The following is a 20,000-nucleotide window of genomic DNA, read 5'->3' as shown; positions in this document are numbered from 1 at the left end:
TGTTGGTGAAAGGCTGCATTACCAAAGAATTTGGAGAGAGAGAGATGCAGTGGATTCACGCTTCAAGGTGGCCTGCATCACTGGAGAGAAGACACTCACCCTGCACAAGCCCTATCAAATGCCACGTGCAGTTCATCATCGTTGAGTAAAACAATCACCAGTGAAAGCCGAATGGCATGCTCCATGCCTCGTGTGCTGTTCCTCATCGTGGAGTACCGTTAAAACTAAAAAACATGCGCCAATGGAAGTTGCTTCAGCTCCTTCTCTGTCATGATCAAGTTGCTACACAGGTCCTCATCGTGGAGTCGTATCTTTTCCAGTGTACGTCAACAGGCATGTTGATGTGTTCCGCGACAAAGTGCAGTGGATCCATGCTTTGAGGCGGCCTGAATCACTGGAGAGAAGCCAATCACCTTGCGAGAGCAGTAGTGAGTGCGTGTGTAGTTCCTCGCCGTAGAGTAACGTAGAACATGCACAAGAGTAAGCTGCATGGCACCCTTCACATCTCGCTTCAGCTCGTTCTCTGCCATGATCAAGTTGCTACAGACCTTGCACGCTGATTCCATACACCACTGCCACAGGTTATGTCTGTCAGCTAGCTACAGCAACAATATCCTCTTCATGAATGTTCAAAACTATTTTCTCGGGTGAAAATCAGCTCTCCACTGTCTACAACACAGCATGATCGCATGTGCATGGACAGGATCCGACTGCGATGCAGCTCTCCTGGAAGGAAGCAAAGTTCTCCTGTCGCCAATGCCATCGCTTGTCAGTGTCACTCAAGAAAAAATAAATTTCAATTTCAGAAGCTACGAATTCAACGCATTCCAGTCTGCTTCCACCAAGACTACTACAGGGCATCTGATTTGACAAGGTATATCAGTAGGACTTGGAAAAGTCACAGTAACGTTTGCAAGATCACTAGCCATTACAACAAGTATCAGAACATCAAAACAAACCTCGTGCAGATCCACAATTTCACATTCAACCCATCGATCTACAATTTTAGGTTCCCTTTCCCGCCATGCGCCAGCTGGACATGCATGCATGCTCTCACCAGGCCGGGAGTCGTCAAATGCCGGTACTTGACGACTCCCTGGCTCTCACTTGTCAGCCAGCTCACACGTCTTGTCGTGCACGCGCAGACGTCCAGCACACACGCGTGTCGAAATGTGTTTTTTGGCGGGTAGTCGGCAAAAAATTAAGTGAGGGTCCCTTTAGTCCTTCGCGGATCAAATCCATGTGCGCAGGTCAAACTGCATTTGCCGGGTGCGGTTCGAAGACGAGGACGGACTGATGGTGGACCAAGTGATCCAACAGCTGAAGACGAGGTTGGCGAACTACTGTCTTGTACTGTTAGTAGGCTCCAGGGCAAAGGAAGATAGAGTGTGATGAAGTGTGAGAAGATTAGTCAACATGGCGAGATCAGCGAGAGCAGCAAAACCAGCAAAAATCAAAACTACATACATGTACGTGGAAATTTTTTCAAATAATCGAGAGCAGCAGAAAGCAAAAATACAAACATGAAAAATACACTTTTTTGTATTCAAATATGCACTCCCAAACATGAAAGAGCCGAAAATCCATTTTCGGAAAACCATCCACTTTTTTTTCTTTTTTTTTTCGCAAGATGGCGCACAACAACTGCCAAGCCTCTTATACGGGCAAAATAAACACAATTACGAGTGCCACCTCAACAGCACCGGAAGAAAAACGAGCAAAAAATGGCTGTGAAGACAGTCGAGAGAGCAAAAAATTAATGGCTGTGAAAACAGTCGAGAGAGCAAAAAAAGGCTGAGAGCAAAAATGGCTGTGAAAACAGTCTAGTACGGAGCCTCGGGAGGGAGCTTTAACCGATGCTGCTCATGGCAACCGCAAATCGGGCCGAGTCATTTGCATCTGAGGGCACGCGGTGCCGATGGCCTCGCAGACTGGCAACAGCCGCACGGATGAGGGCAAAGCTGAGCTTACATCGGATGTAGGACATTGTGGCAGCGTACGGCTCCTGCTTCTTGTCGGCGAGCATCGATGCCAGCCGAGCAAAGAGTGCTGTCGCAGCTTTGCCATACCCTCCAGTGCAGGACAAGACAACTGGTGAGAAGGAGGCGTGCTCGACGTTGGTGATCCGTTCCTCGTAGCGGCGACGCTTCTCCTGCTCATGTCGCTTGTACACAGCGGGCAAGGCAAACTTGGCGTTGGTGGGGGCGTGGGGGTTGAAAACCCGGACATCAAAGTACGAACGCTCGTACCGACCTCCCCAGACTCCACTGGCACCGATGTCTAGGCGGGCGTTGTCTTCAGTTGAAGCTGACCGTAGCGTCATCCTTTCACCTGTCAGCGGCTCTAGCAGCGGTTCCACCACAACTTGGTGCGCAACTTCCTTCATGATGGATGCTGTGAGGTCGCGTACCTCGTTGTGGCGGAGGCTAGGGTAGCCGCCGGTTGAGCAGGAGAGAGCACGGGCCACGGTGAATGATTTACCACAGCTGCAAGCAGAGGGCAAACGCTTCAGAGGCCAGCCATATCGCAATGAAACCGCATCGTGAAATGCGCCCTTCGATAGCGTGAAGCCAAACATCTTCAGTGGTTTGCATGTCAGCCACGACGAGGCACCCTTCTCCGCCGCCAGCTCCCTGGACCGCTTTAAGTCCGAAGCGATGCTCTCTTCCACAGCGACTAGGGTCTCCTTCTCCCTTACGGAGTGGATGCTGCGCACCTTCGCCTTCTCTGCCTTCATGGTGTGGTGAACATCACCTAGGTCCGTGTTTTGCACGATGATCCGCTCCACCAATGGCTGCGTGACGGTCCTGGAGTCATCCAACTGGCTGGCGACATCGCACGGGTTGATCAGACCCATGCCCCCTAGGCAACAAGGCAGAGCGAGGAGAGTGCGGGTGGTCTGATCAGGAGCGGGGTGTCCTGTGAGCACCGGGATAAACTCGCCGTGGATAATCTCCTCCAGTGGCTGGAAATTCTCCGTCGCTTCTGGCATGGTGCGAGCGAGGAATGTCCACTTGCCCTTCAGCCCTTGCGTGAACGCCGTGTACGCTGCTTGTGGTTGCGATTGGGCGTACCTGGTGAGGACTTGCAGTTCCTTCACCCATTCCGTGACCTTCGCTGCAACAAACTGCTTGCAGAAAGTAGCAGTGCCCAGTCCCGCACCCAGGTGACGGCAACCATCTTGCATGATCGCGATGTTAGTCCCATGGAACACTTCCTCCGCGGTTTTGGCAAACTGTGGTTTCACCAGGAGAGTGGACTTGGAACCATTGATGAAGTATCCGTACTTGTGGCCCTCCTCCTCGAGCGTGTTCCACCATACACGCAGCGCACGCATGCGGCCTGCTGCTGTGGAATCATCCGCAAACCAGATGTGCTGTGCCGCTGAGCTGCTCGCCGCCTTCTGCATGAGTGGGAGGAGCCCAATGGCATACATGGGCATTGCCATCGGGTCTCCCTGGGTGGTGCCCTCCTCAGAAAGAAGACACTCCCCATCGACGAACAGCCGTGCGGGATGCCGGTAGGTGTTGGTGACGGCACCCGCGATGGCCGGACAGAGGTGACGGATGTTGTGCAAGCACACACTGCGGTTCAGCCTGTTGAACGCATTGCTCGCGTCTGCTAGGAGGACTGCTTCGGTCTCTTCCTCATTCAAAACCATGCACTTTCGCCACCACACTTCCGAAAGTTCGACTACTTTTTCGACTGCTGCCGCCACATTCCGAAAATAATTCCGAAATTCGGAATGCAAAACCTCTCTAATACTTTTTTGATATTTCCACTGATGATCGGAGCTTGAAAATCGATTTTGGAAACACACAAAACCAAACCTTGAACAAATTGTCATGTTGCGTGGTGATGTCTGCGGCACTCATACTTTTCATAGCTATTATTAAACTTTTATCTCCACGTAGATTATTTAAATAAATAAATGGTAAGAAATGTGTGTGTGAGATCCAAGTACTAATTTTACAGCACCAAGTACTAATTTTACACCTCCAACCACTGATCCAATGTTGGCTCAACCTCATTCCAGAAAAGTGAGCCAACTATTACTTCAGCTTTTTCACTTACCCGATCTTGGCTCGACTCCACAAGTGACTGACTTGTAGCTGCAGCGCTGCGGCCCTTGCCTGGCTTGGGTGTTCGTCTTTGTACCGTGGGCGATTCAGTCCCTGTAGCTCGTCTCATTTCTCACCTCCTCTTTCTTTCTTTCCTTTTTTCATCTCCCCTTGTCTCATAATTCTTCGCTAACTTTGCCACCTAGTTGTAATGGTCACCACCCTTGTGATGCTATTTCTTCATACGTAAATACTTCGTCCCCCCCCCCCCCCCCCACCACCACCACAAAATGATCTTGTTCAAGTTCAAGTTTCAAGTATTCACTCCGTAGATAAACTCAAAGCGTAATGGACAAGAAAGCCTTTGAAGAAATAGAGGCAAGATGATTCAAGTATCCAGTTTGGAACTCCATATATAAATTGAAATTCACTCCACATGTGCGTACTCGACCGTCTGATGTGGTAAGACTAGGATCAATTCAAGGGGTCGGTTGGCTGATGGATGTCGCCCACTCGATAGTGAACACACCTGTTTACTGGGCATCCGGGGATATGAAGAATTTCCACTGTGCATGACTGTACATCGAAATGCAGTGGAAACGTGGCATGACCACCAGCCCTGCACGGTGACAAAAAAACACCATCCGCCAATACTCACCACGACGGGAGAGCGTGGACATCGGCAATCAATCCTGCTGTCGGCAACATCACGTGCTTGCTAAATTTGTGGGGACACGACATAGTTGCCCGGACCTTACAGTGGGCAAAGTCACGCGGCGTGCCAGGCAATGCAACATGGCGCAGAAATAGAGAATGCCCACAACGCTGAGTACTGCCACGAACAGCACCAAGAACGAAAAATAATACATAGATTCGAAATAGCAATTGATACGGTACGGTACAGGAAGCCAGTAGGAGTTCGGGTAGCGGTATACGGCAAGAAACTCCTTGACAGGATTCGGTGCTGTCATATCCACTCCTTCAAATGTTACCGTTGTCATAGTGTCAATGTATCGCCTAGGAAATGTGTAACGGAATATATCTGGCACTTCGCAACGAGTGATGAGCTGATCATTGTCCTGTCCCAAATTGACAATGGGTACGTGGAGTACGACCTCGGCTCGAATGATCTCACCACGGGCTTCTTCTGGCACAACGGCCCGGCGAATGAAATAACGGCACGCACCGCCATAGTATAGGACATCACCACGCTTGGCCAGCAGCCGCTTGAGTTCGTTAAACTTTGCCATAAACTCAATCTGCATGGCCCCCATGTCGGCGTCGTGGTCCCAGGGTATGATGCGACCTGAGCGATACGCTGCCAACAAGGTGCCATAGTCCAGCCAATACCGCAGGCCAACCTCATCTGCAACCTGTCAGCACAGGCAGGTAACCATGAGAACACAATATCAGTGATCATTGAAGAAGAACACGCACAGCACACCTGGGTTAAGTGACCTTTGCTGTCAGTGACCACCTGATTTTAATGGCCGTTTTCCATGTACATGCAGCTATGGATAGAAACTGCACCAGGAAAAAATGACCATCTGCGTTGCGCGACTAGCAACTGGCTTGTTTTTTAACGAAGGGATTTGATCCGACCAGCATAGAGCAACCACAAGTGCTGTCCTGGCTGGCTTGCTTGAACGCAACAGGGCTGAAGTGCCCTGAGTATCGAGTTCATCAGCTAAGAATGCACAACTTCACACATGTGTGCCGTTCCCTCACATTTCTCGCGAGGTGAGCATCATTGCCTCCTTGGACCCAACATTTCAGAAGACGCCTTGTGATCTACGGGGTGCTCGGACAATTGATCTTCACATTGAATTGACCCGGCATGAAAACGTTCCTCAATTGAATGGGTTCAAAATCAGCTGTTTAACTGCGCCTGCCAGGTGCGATGCTGTAGCGCCGCCACTGGTAACTTATGCAGTGGTCCCTATGATCCGGCACCGTTTGTGCTACTGAAATTCTGCTGGATTGGGGAGGGTGCTGGATTAACAAATCTGATTGGGGAGGGTGCTGGTTTAACAAATCTGATTGGGGAGGGTGCTGGATTAACAAATCTGATTTTCTGCTACAGTGTACATAAAGAGGACATATCGGTTACCGAAAGTTATGCTGGTTTACAGAGGGTGCTGGTTTACAGAGGGTGCTGGTTTACAGAGGGTGCTGGTTTACAGAGGGTGCTGGTTTACAGAGGGTGCTGGTTTACAGAGGGTGCTGGTTTACAGAGGGTGCTGGTTTACAGAGGGTGCTGGTTTACAGAGGGTGCTGGTTTACAGAGGGTGCTGGTTTACAGAGGGTGCTGGTTTACAGAGGGTGCTGGTTTACAGAGGGTGCTGGTTTACAGAGGGTGCTGGTTTACAGAGGGTGCTGGTTTACAGAGGGTGCTGGTTTACAGAGGGTGCTGGTTTACAGAGGGTGCTGGTTTACAGAGGGTGCTGGTTTACAGAGGGTGCTGGTTTACAGAGGGTGCTGCTTTACAGAGGGTGCTGCTTTACAGAGGGTGCTGGTTTACAGAGGGTGCTGGTTTACAGAGGGTGCTGGTTTACAGAGGGTGCTGGTTTACAGAGGGTGCTGGTTTACAGAGGGTGCTGGTTTACAGAGGGTGCTGGTTTACAGAGGGTGCTGGTTTATAAAGAGCAGAATTAAAGAGGGATGACTGCGCTTGAAGTACTGCACATGCCTGAGTTGGGAATTTGAGGAACGAGTTGTTCCGAGAGCCTCCTCTGAGCAAGTGCATTCGATTCAGAGCCCCAGTCTACAGCAGTATAATACAGCACGGTTGACACAGACAAGGTGAGGGTGATAGGGAAAGCTGTGTACACACAGACATGGCCAGAGTGATAGGGAGAGCTGTGCCAGCAGCCTGCCTCAGCAACCATCTAGCAATTCACAGTGAGAGAATTTCTGCAGTAGCGGTTAGGCACCTCAACACACGACACTCTACTTTGTACTTACCGCTGCAAAGTTCTTAGTGTTGCGGACGAGCTCTTGCAAGCGAAATGCCTGATTGGTGGGATAACATGGCTGGTTGAAGCGTACATAAGCGAGAGCCTGCATTAGAATAGAGAGCAGGAACAGCATACACAAGTCATACAAGCCAGCAGACGAACAAATGAAACCTGCCTCAAACTGACGAATATTCGACGCATTGGGGCTCCCCGCGCGCACTAGTCAGTTTCGATGTCAGAAGAAAACTTTGAACAGTCTCTCCTTGGACGATGGCTACGCCATAACTTGGTGGTAGAGCATCCGCTTTAGGTCAGTGATACTCTACCACTAACCTGGTTCAGTCCTGGCGGTGACAGTCAATTTTCCTACTGGACTATTTCTGTTTTCACTCCCAAGCTGATGAATATTTATGAGAGCCTTAGATAAGTAGGTGCGTTCTAATCTTCTCTAGCTTCTCCGAGAAATTTCTCCTGGAAGTCGAAAAAACTGGAATAATTTAGGAAAGAGTCTCGAAGAAATCGGAGATCTTTTGCCCATGTGAAGTGCCAAAGGAGCCGCGGCCTTGAGTGACGCAAATGCAGTACGCACTGTGCGTATAAATAAACCCGTAGCAAAAAAAGACGCTCATGATCCACACATGGCTTTCAGTACTACTGAGTAGTTCGGAAGCGCTGATTCCAAGACGTGGGAATCTCCACGTTCAACCACCTTTGCCAGTTCGGAGAGCTTTGGAGAATCTCCTACACTGCAGACAGGATATAATAACAGCTCCCCAACTTTTTCGAGAGGATTTTATAATGTACCCGTAGTCCTTTGAAACTGCTTTGATTGTGCACGGGTGTGGGAAAGTGTTTCGGGATGGTACGATCAGACATTGTTTTAAGTGGCATTTCGGGCTCTCCTCTAAAAACTTCAAAAGTTAGAGCCGTTTGGGCAGATATCAGATGGTATTGCCCTCGCACTCGGTCAAAAATACATATGTAGCGACGGTACGCTCACACATACGCACTGCACATGCTCATCAATACTGTACGGATCGTAAAGGGGAAGTATACCTTAAAAATCAAATTTTGAAGTTAATTTTCACCAGTTGCAGGCTTCGGGGTGCTGAGTCGAATGGTCTTGGTCCGAGGAAGCTGAGATGCTTCCTTCCTCCTTTACTCCCAATCGAACTCGCGCACTTCCACCGAAACTGGGTGACTGCGCCCTACTAGATGGGGATTTGTATGCAAAATGTCACTAAAAGCGCCATTTCGTACTTATAAAAGCACGGATGACCGCGATTGGCCCATATGTTGTAGTCTTTTAAACGCTGAGTCGACTGGTTTTGGTCCGAAAAGGCTGTGATGCAGTGTTCGGCCCTTATTCCCAATCGAACACGGGTGAGTAAGCGGTCACGTGCTCATGCGTACACCAGTCACCTGGTCACCGTGCCTGCAGGCTACAACTTTTACAGCGTTCCTGTCACTTGGAGTTGAACCTTTGAACCTTTGAGTTGAGCCTTGGTGTGAAAGTTGTAGCCTGCAGGCTACCAGGCGATATTTTGCATACAAATCCCCATCTAGTAGGGCGTAGTCACCCAGTTTCGGTGGAAGTGCGCGAGGTCGATTGGGAATAAAGGAGGAAGGGAGCGTCTCAGCTTCCTCGGATCAAGACCATTCGACTCAGCACCCCGAAGACTACAACTGGTGAAAATTTGATTTCAGGGTATGCTCCCCCTTTAACTCTTTCGCTATTTCACACTCTGGGCAAAGAAATCGTGTACCTCTGGACTTATTTAGACAAAGAAGTGGATACAGGATGGCTGGGGTGGTAAATAACCCTAACTTACAGCACCCGGTACTGCGGTACTGCAGAGACAAAATATACAACGTAGATGCCAGTGGTACTGTTAGATTGATTCAGTCGTAATTTCAGTATGTATCGGCTGTAGCGCACCCTTTTGTTTTCAGTGTCTTTATCACTATATCCGATACGGCACTACAAGCGCTATCACATACACATGTACATGTATATGTATACAACTGTATGATGTACATGTGGACGATGGCGTGCACCCGGTTGCCGGTGCGCGACCACGTCTCCACATGGCCATGTGCGTAGTACGACTCCTAGATGTTTGTATGCAAACTGAGGACACTGTACTGTACTGTACTGTACTGTACTGTACTGTACTGGTCGACACAATGCATTGTGGAAACGGCATGCCTTTCCGGTGCACATGCGCACACATGCACCTGCTTGCTGCGTATGCATGTATCACTAAAGCCATTATTATTATTATTATGCATTTATGGTGTGAAATGCATGTTCTGATTCTTGCACAGTGTATACCATCGCAATATCCCACAATACAACATGTACAACCGACTATAGTATAGGTATACCTTCTAATGTACATCTATCACTACAAGCGACTATAGTAAGTTATAGGTATACCTTCTAATGTACATGTATCACTACAACCGACTATAGGTTCTAAACTTCTAATGTCGCAATGAATATTATTTCGACTGCAAAATGCATTTTGCTTTGGATATCCGGTGTAGCCTAACACCCTGTACCCGGTCACTGTACTATAGCCGATACAGAGACTGTAGTAGCTGTACTCGGCAAAGCAAGAGTGAAGCTGCGTGCTTGTCGGAGCACTCACCGGTTTCAACACCTGATGAACGTGTAGGCCCTCGACTTGGTAGACACGCAGCACTACCTCCACACCGAAAGCCAGCAGCAGCGCACACATAAGTAGCGTGATGAAGTACAGCTTCCAGGACGGATACAAGATGTTGATTGGGAACCGCCGCATAGCAGCGGCGGCAGGAACGCTTTTCACCAGCAAGAAGGGAATAAGATCATGTTGGCTTCGAAAGTTTCCGCTCCGTGACTTCTCGTCACGTCAACAACGTGAACGGTCAACCGTCAAGCCAGGCAGCTAGCTAGCTGCGTAGACGACGCGTTCACAAGTGGCTTCACCGTCAGTCAGCTTACGACGGTGTAGTTGCGAGGTCTGTGACTGTGGACAGCACTGAAGAGTTTGTACATCTACGAGTTACGACTCCCCGCTGCTAGCTCCGAGTCGAGTCAGTGTCAAACTACAACAGTTTCTACAATAATGTAAGTAGATCTACCAGACAGTAGACCTACTAATACTCTGGTGCTAGGGTAGAATCGAACTTATTACTAAAACTACAAGACTCTGCAAGACTCTGCAAAACTCTGCATGCAGATAGTAAGCATGTTACCTGGTGGCGGACGTGGTGCCGTTGACACACGGTGTCTGACAGTGACACTGCCACACTCGCAGACAGTAGATCTACTGTTCCGCAACTACATGTGTTCAGCCTGAACAGATCTACTGCATGCACTGACTGCACTGCACTGGTGTCCGACTAACAACCAAAAAAAGTCGTCAGACTCGTCACTGCGCTTTGCATCATGTTTACTGTTAGTTCTGCAAGACTTGGCAAGACTTGGCAAGACTCTCGGGTAAGAGTGATTCGATTATCATCTCTCAGCGGCAGTCCCCTACATTACAACAGTAGTCCTACGACTACGAGTACCGTGGCCAGCCCCTATCACTATCAGTACATTGTATCACTCTACTATCCGTGATGCAAGTGTAGTCTGCTGCAGTGCGGAAGCGGCTAAACACCTACTAATACTACTACCAAAATACAATGTCATGTAATACTAAACAATTATTTTAATAAATTTGCGGGATAATGTAGTTCTACTAGTTGTAGTTGTAGTTATAGTGCCACTGGCCACTGTAGCTGTACTACTGGCACTGGCCAGCCAATGAGTCTGACTGTGCTTTCTTGAACATTCTACAACAGACTCAGTACAACTACAAGTGAAGACTGAACTCTGAAGTATCGCGGCCAGAGCTAGAGACGGTGACTAGTCGACTGTTATGTACATGGTCACGCTGTACCAGGGTCAGGGAAACCTGTACCCCTCTCGACTCTCTCTAGTCTTACTTCACTTCTATTCAATTAATTATTTGATTACATGTACCACTAGTACAGTACTTGAAGTACTGTATCTTCGAAAACGTGGATTGCATTGATAATGATAGATTGCATTGACGGATGAATGCACTGCGCCACTAGTCCGGTCTCCGGAGTCCGGACTCAGACAGCTAGCTACTAGTATAACATCATGTACATAACTGTTTCGACCTTGCTGGAGTCCTGGCTAGCTGGGCGAAGCACCAACTTCAAAAGGAACTAGTACAGTAGTAAGTAGTAAGTACTACTACTCACTACTGTAGTTGGTGAGCCCGGCAGGCGGCAGCTCAGCCGGCGGACACATTGTGTATTGTAGTTTCTGGACAACAACAAACAGAAGCCTTCTTACTCTTCTATGCATGTAACTAACTTACTACAGTGCTACACTTCAGTTTGTTCCTGGTCCTCCGTTGACGAGACCAGTATCATCACGTTGGTCCTGTGGTGTTCCTAGCAGTGTGGGGAATACACGTGTGTTCGATTTTTTTAAACTCTTCCTCTTTTCTAGGAGTAGGAAGGAAGGGTATACCGGTAGCTTGTCAACTGCATGAAAGCGCACAGACCAGCACACTCCGTCCTTATCACAAAGTCACAATAGAGTTTTGCTATACTTCCGACGCGGCAATAGTGTGTCCTATCGTTCGAGGTGCTCAATAACATGAGTCGTGGCTGGCGACGTGTTAGTTATCCCAAGCCCGTTTGCACAAAGTATATGTGCGCCTCTTGGTAGTTCCACTCAGGGCCAGGCGTACCTCGGACCCAAAGCACAGAGAAAAGTCAGGGTGGCGGAGCCCTCAGGCTCAGGTCCGGTATAGTAAAGGAACAAAGTAAAAGTAGGAAACTAGAAAGTCAAAGGCCAAGCCGGTAGCGGAACTCCTATAAACAAAGTCTATTCAAGAAAGCTAAAGACAACTAACGAGAATCTCCAAGAACCTAATCGATATCTAGCAAAGTCAGCGTTACAGTAGTGAGTTACTTATACTAGCTGAAATCTATGCGAGCGACTTCGAAGGGAAGCTTCGAAGGGTCGAGCAGGCAGCAGCGAAAGAGTAGCGAGCTGTGCCAAACTCAGCAAAGACTTGAAAGAGTAACATATCAAAGCACCGAAGCATGCTAGTAATGGTGAATCAGAGCAGCCAAGCGGAACAGCAGAACATGGCAACAGGCTGACAGCTCTGTGGTAATGGGTAGTCTAGGTCGGGCGACACTCCGACAGCAGAGGTTGGCTTATCATAATCAAAAGAAAGAGCAACACACTAATGAACATAACGCCATTGATGAGAAGCTGTGGTAGAGGTAGTTGACAGGCTGATAGCGAATGTGTGCAGCGGTGGGTAGTACATGCACTATCTATACGGCAGGGCCACGACACAAGGAAGCCGCAAGCGAACGAAGGTGTCATGGTCCTGGAGTACGAGGGGACATCAAGCAGACTACAGCACTCGAATACTGGTGGAGAAGGGGGAGGAGGAGGGGGAGGAGGAGGAGAGAGAGAGAGGGAGAGAGAGAGAGAGAGAGAGAGAGAGAGAGAGAGAGAGAGAGAGAGAGAGAGAGAGAGAGAGAGAGAGAGAGAGAGAGAGAGAGAGAGAGAGAGAGAGACAGAGAGAGAGAGAGAGAGAGAGAGAGAGAGAGAGTAAGTTACATTTATAAAGACAGGTAAGTCTAACAAATGAGGACTGAGACCTCTACAACAGGGTTTTTACGCCTGAAAGCAGGTGCATGATTTAACAAGCAGGTTGTCAGTCTAGATTTTATGCGCAGATGGAGAAAAAGCGCAGAATTTTTGTAATGAGATGAAAAGCAGAAATAATAAGAAATAATAGGAAAAGATGAAATGAAAGCCTGCTCACAACCCCGCCCAGCCTTGCGAACTGGGTATGGTGGATTAAGAACCCGGTTCAACGCTCGAGCAAGCGCTCTCCACTCAAGGTGTTCACAGCAACTGATAGGAACTCATATGGGGAAATTATAGAAAAGAAATAATAAGATAAAGAGAATAAATTTCAACGCACCTCAATAAACGGAGCCCCACATACAGTACCTCAGAAAAGTGGATCTTCCGACCAGTGTTTTTGTTGACGCCGCAACCAGATGATGTAGCTGCTTCGCAGAGACGTCTTACTGCACAAATTACAAATAAATTTTATTCTTCGATTAGAAAATCCAAGCGCTTTCAGAGCCCTCCGAAGAGAGTCCGGGATGAAACCACGCACACCCACCTCAACCGAAAAAGAAACGACCTGCCACCCGTTTGCTCGGCATTGATCGGCCAGATCCGCATACCGCCTGTCCTTCCGCGAGTTACTGACACTGAATCTGTCCTCAGCACAAACTGTCAACTCCATCCAGAATACAATCCTACGACTCGTAGAGTACAGAACTATATCTGGTCTTAGGGTGGTAAGTGCAACACAGCTAGGGAAAGAAATCTTTGCACTAACTGAGTCGACAAGAAGTTTCCAGTCTGAGGCCGCTGACAGGAGATCAGTCGTAACCAACTTTCGTCTGGGCTGAACGCGAACTGGCTTCTCTCCCGCCTTGCAAAACGAGATGAAGTCAAGCTCATTTGAATTTTCGGTTTGTACGGTGTTTGCAGCAGTGCGGATTCGAATCTCCTCACGCATGTTCCTGACGATGACCCCGAGTACGTTGTCGTGCCTCCAGGTGTAACGTCCCTGGTCCAGCGCTACGCGACAAGCGCCAAGCACGTGGCGCGTAGTACAGGCCCAGGTACGGCACAAACTACAGTACGGATCCACTACGGTGTTTCCCCAACGGCGTAGGTTCGTCGGAGAAGGTAGCACGTCGAGGGTTGATGCGAGAAGAAATTTCAAATCCTTACCAGTACCACCGTACAAAAGGGATTTCCACGAGAGGTCCTGCCACATCACCGATGTCCACTCCAACCACTTGCCTTGCACCTGAAGAGTCTTCAGCCTCAAAATCTGCTCCTGCGCGTTGATCTCCTCAAATGTTTGAAGGAGATCCTTCCTCGGGGGTTTGGAATGCTGCTTCGGAGCACGAGCACCCAACCCTGCACGATGACTTGAAGATGACGGTGGACGGAGAGTCCCTGAACCTACTGATGCCTCTGCACACTCCAGCTCTATTGTCGCCGCATATCGCTTTGTCAGCTTCGCATCCTTACTCCGACGCAGAGTGTACAGCGCCCTCATGCGCGCGTCCCCACTCGATCGAAGAATGTGCCATTTGATGGACTGGCACTTTTTCCACACCGTAGGAAGGTAGTGGAGGCGTAAGCCAAAGCGTTTGCGACTGCCAATAAAAAGAATGGCAGAGTTTGCGCATCGAGGTAGGCCTGACCATTTCTTCAGAAATGGTAAACACATAAAGTGCAGTTCACGTACAAAACCTTGTGTGAGTTCAAGAACCTGGAAAGACCAAGAAAGCTTGGGCACTACAAGATGGTGGTAAAGCCATAGCTTGTGGTGGTCTTGAAGCCAAGAGCCATCTACTTTTTGCATGAGAGATACAGTGAGTTGACGGATGTCTTCCCGCTGGGTCTGCTCAGAGCAATCAGCATGCAGCCTTCGCCCCAGGAACTTGAACTCTGCAGTGTCAATGAAAGCGATCTTCCTCCCTGACATTGTCAGGCAGGGATCGTAAGGTTTGTACCGGCCATCTACAAGCTTTGCTGCACTGCTTTTGCATTTGTGCGGCGCCGCCTGCATACATTGGGTCCACGAGAGAAAGTCCTCCGTGACCGCAATGAGTTTTTGACAACCTGCACTAGATTTGCTATAGAGGCCTAAGTCATCAGCAAAAGCTGTTTGGGACACTTGCAAAGGGGCAGATTTAAAATCATAGGAGAGGCAACTTAATTCAGGGGAGAGAGAGAGAGAGAGAGAGAGAGAGAGAGAGAGAGAGAGAGAGAGAGAGAGAGAGAGAGAGTAAGTTACATTTATAAAGACAGGTAAGTCTAACAAATGAGGACTGAGACCTCTACAACAGGGTTTTTACGCCTGAAAGCAGGTGCATGATTTAACAAGCAGGTTGTCAGTCTAGATTTTATGCGCAGATGGAGAAAAAGCGCAGAATTTTTGTAATGAGATGAAAAGCAGAAATAATAAGAAATAATAAGAAAAGATGAAATGAAAGCCTGCTCACAACCCCGCCCAGCCTTGCGAACTGGGTATGGTGGATTAAGAACCCGGTTCAACGCTCGAGCAAGCGCTCTCCACTCAAGGTGTTCACAGCAACTGATAGGAACTCATATGGGGAAATTATAGAAAAGAAATAATAAGATAAAGAGAATAAATTTCAACGCACCTCAATAAACGGGAGAGAGAGAGAGAGAGAGAGAGAGAGAGAGAGAGAGAGAGAGAGAGAGAGAGAGACAGACAGACAGAACGACAGACATACAGGCAGACAGACATACAGGCAGACAGACATACAGGCAGACAGACAGACAGACAGACAGACAGACAGACAGACAGACAGACAGACAGACAGACAGACAGACAGACAGACAGACAGAGCGGCAGAGAGACAGGAAGACAGAGCGATAGAGAGACAGAGACAGAGCGACAAAGAGACAGAGTGATAGAGAGACAAACAAGATAATTGCCCAACGTGATCTGCATTCGTCATGACACAGACACTAGGGAGGTTTAGTCCCACGTAATCCGTGGGTACTTTACGTGTGTGTACCACGTGATACTCAGTGACCCACGTACAGACGTTTTCTGGTTCACGACATATGACATACCGTGTATGGAGGCTCACCCACGTTCCGCCAGAACGTGGGTGAAAATCAGAATGGAGCGCATTGTGCGAGCTGTGAGGGTGCTCAGCTTAAGGTGGCAGTCTGGGTTCAGAGGGTCAAAAAACAAAGTTTCGATTTTCTGTATTTTTTCACTGGCAGCGTCTTGTGTATGGTCCAAAGGGTTTATTCTGAAAATTTGAGCGTAATCGGGTGCTTCCTTCCGGAGATATAGCCGCGCAAAGTCTGCACAATTGTTTTTGAAATACTGAAATATCAGCAACTACAAAACAAAATTTAGGTTTGCACACTATTCCGATTTTTACCGTCAATCTTTGAGCGATTTCATTAAAATTTTCTGGAGCGACTCCTGGTACTCCTCTGCGCTGCAGACTGACAGCTGCGCACGATGTTTGTCACCATGGCAACCAAGATAACTTTTGCGCATGCGCAAATTCAAAAAATTCAAATAAATTTAATTTCGACTCTCATGATCTCAGCTGATCGCTCTGCTGTTGAAACTTTTTGGAGTAATTGTTTTGGAGTAATTGTTTCTTGGAGCTAACCCCTTCGTTGGCTACTATGGGGAAGTCTAGAGCCAAGGGAAAGCCCGGACGATCTAAGAAAAGGAAAAGAACGTTCTATGGAGTGTCTCAGGCGCCGAAGGCTCCCTCTGGTGAAATTTCGCCTGCAGAACAAATTCCTGACTTGCCACTGTCTGATGACGACCTTGAAGTGTCAGCTGAAGCCACGTCTTCAAACAGCGATAGTGATGGAAGTGGCGGTGAAGTCGACAGCAGTTCCTCCGACAGTGACTTGGATGAAGAGTGTGAGGAAGGGGCGCATGGATTTCGCCTGATTGATCTCGAGTGCCTTCAGCAGCTTTTGTCAGCTGCAGTTTGTTGCAGTGGCTGTAATGGCGCAGTCACGATCAGCGAATCGCAACGGGGAGGCCTTGCATCATGCCTGGAGCTTTCCTGTGTTAACTGCGGCGACATAGCAAGCGAATTTATGTCCAAGAAGTTCAATCGGGTCTGGGAGGTGAACAGACGAGCAGTATTCGGAATGCGACTGATTGGCCGTGGACGTCAATCAATGGTAAAGCTGGCGGGTGCACTGAATATGCCGTCACCTATGAGTCGGTCGACATTTTACAGCCATGCTAAAGGCCTGCATTCCGCGTCCAAGAGCGTCGCTGAGCGTAGCATGACTGAGGCAGCTGAGAAAGCAGTGTCCGCAGCAGATGGGGGTAGCGATATCGCTGCTTCCTATGACGGTACCTGGATGCGCCGAGGATTCGCATCGCTCTTCGGAGCCTTCACTATAATTGCATATGATGTCGGCAAAGTGGTGGACTGCGAAGTGCTTTCAAAGTTTTGCCACAAGTGCACGCACTTGGCGTCTAGAAAAGAGAAGGGAGAGCTAACCAAAGATGACTATGATCGACAGATTGCCGAACACGATTGCTCAGTCAACACCACTGTATCAGCTCCTGCCATGGAGAGTGCAGCCGCCAAGACTCTGTGGGCCAGGTCCTTTGAGAGCCGCAAGCTGAGGTACACCACCTACATTGGTGATGGAGATACCAAGAGTTTTAAGGCTGTGCGTGACGCTTGTCCGTATGGGCCCGAGGTGCCTGTAGTCAAGGAGGAATGTGTCGGCCACGTTCAAAAACGCATCGGTACCAGCCTAAGAAAGCTGAAGAAAAACCTTGCGGGCAAGAAGCTTGCTGATGGGCGCACTATAGGCGGACGTGGTCGCCTCACGGATGCCATGATCGACAAGCTGCAAGCCTACTATGGCATGGCTGTGCGGAACAACAGCGGAGACTTGCAAGCCATGGCCAGGGCCATATGGGCATCCCTCATGCATCGTGCATCCAGCGACAGTAAACCTCAGCACCAGTATTGTCCGCCTGGAATTAACAGCTGGTGTAGATGGCAGCAGCAACAGGCAGGTGGTGATGTCTACGCCCACCACAATATCCTGCCAGAGGCAGTATGGAAGGAACTGAAGCCGGTCTACATTCGGTTGTCCGACCGGAGTTTGCTCGAGCGCTGCCAGAAGGGTGCTACGCAGAATCGCAACGAAGCGTTCAATGGACTCGTGTGGCAGTTGTGTCCAAAGACAGGCTTTGCATCCGCTCCCACTGTCCAGATGTGCGTCTACCTGGCCGTGGCCTGGTTCAATGATGGAGGTGTGGCAGTGAAACGCGTTCTGGACGAGATGGGCCTCCCTACTGGACACCATACGACACGTCTCATCAAGCTGCTAGACCGTGAGAGACAGGCACATGCTGCCAGAAAGAAGTCAGAAGAAGGGAAGAGGTCACGAAAGAAGCGAAGGAGGATCAGGAAGGGCATCCAGGATGAGCAGCAAGAGGAAGAAGGTTTGACATATGAAGCTGGTGGCTTCGACTAAGTTCTAGTAAGTTCTAGTTGGACAGACATACCTCCATCTGTACTTGCACAGAGCACTTTTTTTCTCCATTTTCCACTGAGTCCCGTACCTCTTAGACAGCGTAGCGAAGAACCTGTAAGTCACAGACCCCATAAACCATACATTTTTGGAAACTGTGAGCATTTATCAAGGTGCTAAGTGTCATGGATTTTTATATTTGTCTAGTAGCTTTGAGTAAAGTGCTACTGATCGAGGACCTAAATTTTGCGCGATTGCATGATTTTTGTTTGACAGCTTGAGTACTTTGTTCTGAATATGATTTCAAAATTCCGCTCCACTTAGCACCTAGGTATATGTGAAGGAAATCCTGTGGAGCACTCAGTTTCTACCCAGCTTCTTTCTGCGTTTGCATATTGCGTCTAAGGTATTGGTGGTACGGCATAATCGCAGATTTGACTATTGTGTCTGCGGATTCCCATGTGTGAGCTTGATTTATACTTCATTGGACTTAGTGAAATACACTGGGTATGTGGTCAAGATTTGAGCAAAATTCCTCAATTATTATGGAAGTTACGGCTGTGTTCATGCGGTCGGGCCGCGAACCCAGACTGCCACCTTAAGAAGTTTCCGAAGCACGAAATCAAAATATTCGATGAGCTTCTTAGGCCCGGGTAGCTTCGTCTTTGACCAGGTTTGGGCCTTTCGCTTCATGCTTTTGTTTGTTCCGTGTGACTAAACACAACATTGCAACTTAGGTGCCCTTCATCCACTTTACGTGGATCACCCACGTACGCGTTTCCGTTACGTGGGAACTAAACCTTCCTATTCAATAGGCGAGAAGGGAACCGAAATAAAATGTCATGGTTCGCGTGAGACTCGGCTAGACCGAGTTTTCCGCATCCCGGCAGGAACACCATCACCCTCAACTTCTCAACGATCAAGGTGCAGATGGAGCTCCTATTTTAAAAGTTGTGGGAGGAGTCCACCGTCCTACTTGTACCGGAACATGCCGCACATGGAAGAAAATCATTGAGCCGGGAGCCCTCCAGTCTCCACATATGTACATGTTCAGTGTATGCGTAGGACTCCCTGGTCATTGAGCCTGTCTATCGAGTACAGTAATCAGTATTGAACAAGCCACTTGTACGGGCAAGTCAGCATGCATATCATCAAACTAAAGTGATTGGGGAAATCAAATCAAAATGAATAATTGAACACAAAAGCAATAAAACATTGGTATTATTGTTTTGACCAGGTAAGGTGGTGATCAGGGAAATCAAGTACAGTCACATGATCCTGTCGCCCACTAACTGCCAGACTGAGTGGCTGGTCACGTGGTCTCTCACTCTCTTGGTCTGTACTAAGCGTACTAAGGAAATATTAATGAGTCCTGCCGCCATTATAAATCGCCAGGCTATCATAGAAGAGTCTTTAAAAGCAGGAGTCCTACTCCCAATCATCAAGTTTTGGTTTCAGAACCAAGCACTACACACGACAGGTAGTGGGTGACAAGTCAAAGTACTGGCTGTGAAGTATTTGTGAACACAAATTGATGGCAGGCTTCATCGCCCAGGCCGAGGCATCGGACATCCGCTCCCACAGTGCTCTCAACAATGTCACCCGCTGCCATCAAAGGCTAGTGGTCATGTGCTGTGGGTCCGTAGCCGACCGGCATGACCTTGGTCTTCGCAAGATTCACCTTCAGACCAAATGCGCCAGCAATGATGCACAAACGCAGCCAGAGCCTGTTGCGCACCCTCATGGGAGGTGGCAACCAGTGCAGAGTCGTCAGCAAACTGGCAGTCGTTGTGCCGTTTGACAACGTCCATACATCGTCACCTGCGGAAT

The 20,000-nt window shown here is 48.7% G+C and overlaps 2 protein-coding genes across 2 annotated transcripts; both read right to left on the bottom strand.

Annotated features, from left to right (window-relative positions):
• Positions 1-4,372: 4,372 nt before the first annotated feature.
• LOC135817427 (ribitol 5-phosphate transferase FKRP-like) lies at positions 4,373-10,692 on the bottom strand. The gene is made up of 3 exons (XM_065330613.1): positions 9,673-10,692; positions 7,026-7,121; positions 4,373-5,434 (listed from the first exon to the last, which is right to left on the bottom strand). Exons 1-3 carry the CDS (start codon positions 9,823-9,825, stop codon positions 4,769-4,771), a joined length of 915 nt encoding a protein of 304 aa, XP_065186685.1. The 5' UTR covers positions 9,826-10,692; the 3' UTR covers positions 4,373-4,768.
• A 1,824-nt stretch (positions 10,693-12,516) lies between these two features.
• On the bottom strand, positions 12,517-14,876 carry LOC135817420 (uncharacterized). The gene is made up of 2 exons (XM_065330600.1): positions 14,607-14,876; positions 12,517-14,411 (listed from the first exon to the last, which is right to left on the bottom strand). The coding sequence occupies exons 1-2, from the start codon at positions 14,719-14,721 to the stop codon at positions 13,072-13,074; spliced, it is 1,455 nt and encodes a 484-aa protein (XP_065186672.1). The 5' UTR covers positions 14,722-14,876; the 3' UTR covers positions 12,517-13,071.
• Positions 14,877-20,000: the final 5,124 nt, after the last annotated feature.

Source organism: Sycon ciliatum, chromosome 1 (assembly GCF_964019385.1).
Source record: "Sycon ciliatum chromosome 1, ocSycCili1.1, whole genome shotgun sequence".
NCBI lineage: Eukaryota > Metazoa > Porifera > Calcarea > Leucosolenida > Sycettidae > Sycon > Sycon ciliatum.
This window is presented reverse-complemented; position numbering and strand designations above follow the sequence as displayed.

Bases quoted from the DNA above. Each gene is read 5' to 3' on its own strand.
- LOC135817427 (XM_065330613.1), bottom strand. From the start codon at position 9,825: ATGCGGCGGTTCCCAATCAACATCTTGTATCCGTCCTGGAAGCTGTAC. The intron at 7,122-9,672 runs GTGAGTGCTCCG...ATTCTAATGCAG, and splicing joins TTCATCAGGTGTTGAAACCG to GCTCTCGCTTATGTACGCTT. The intron at 5,435-7,025 runs GTAAGTACAAAG...CTGTGCTGACAG, and splicing joins ACACTAAGAACTTTGCAGCG to GTTGCAGATGAGGTTGGCCT.
- LOC135817420 (XM_065330600.1), bottom strand. From the start codon at position 14,721: ATGCAGGCGGCGCCGCACAAATGCAAAAGCAGTGCAGCAAAGCTTGTA. The intron at 14,412-14,606 runs CTGCAGAGTTCA...AGGTTCTTGAAC, and splicing joins GAAGATCGCTTTCATTGACA to TCACACAAGGTTTTGTACGT.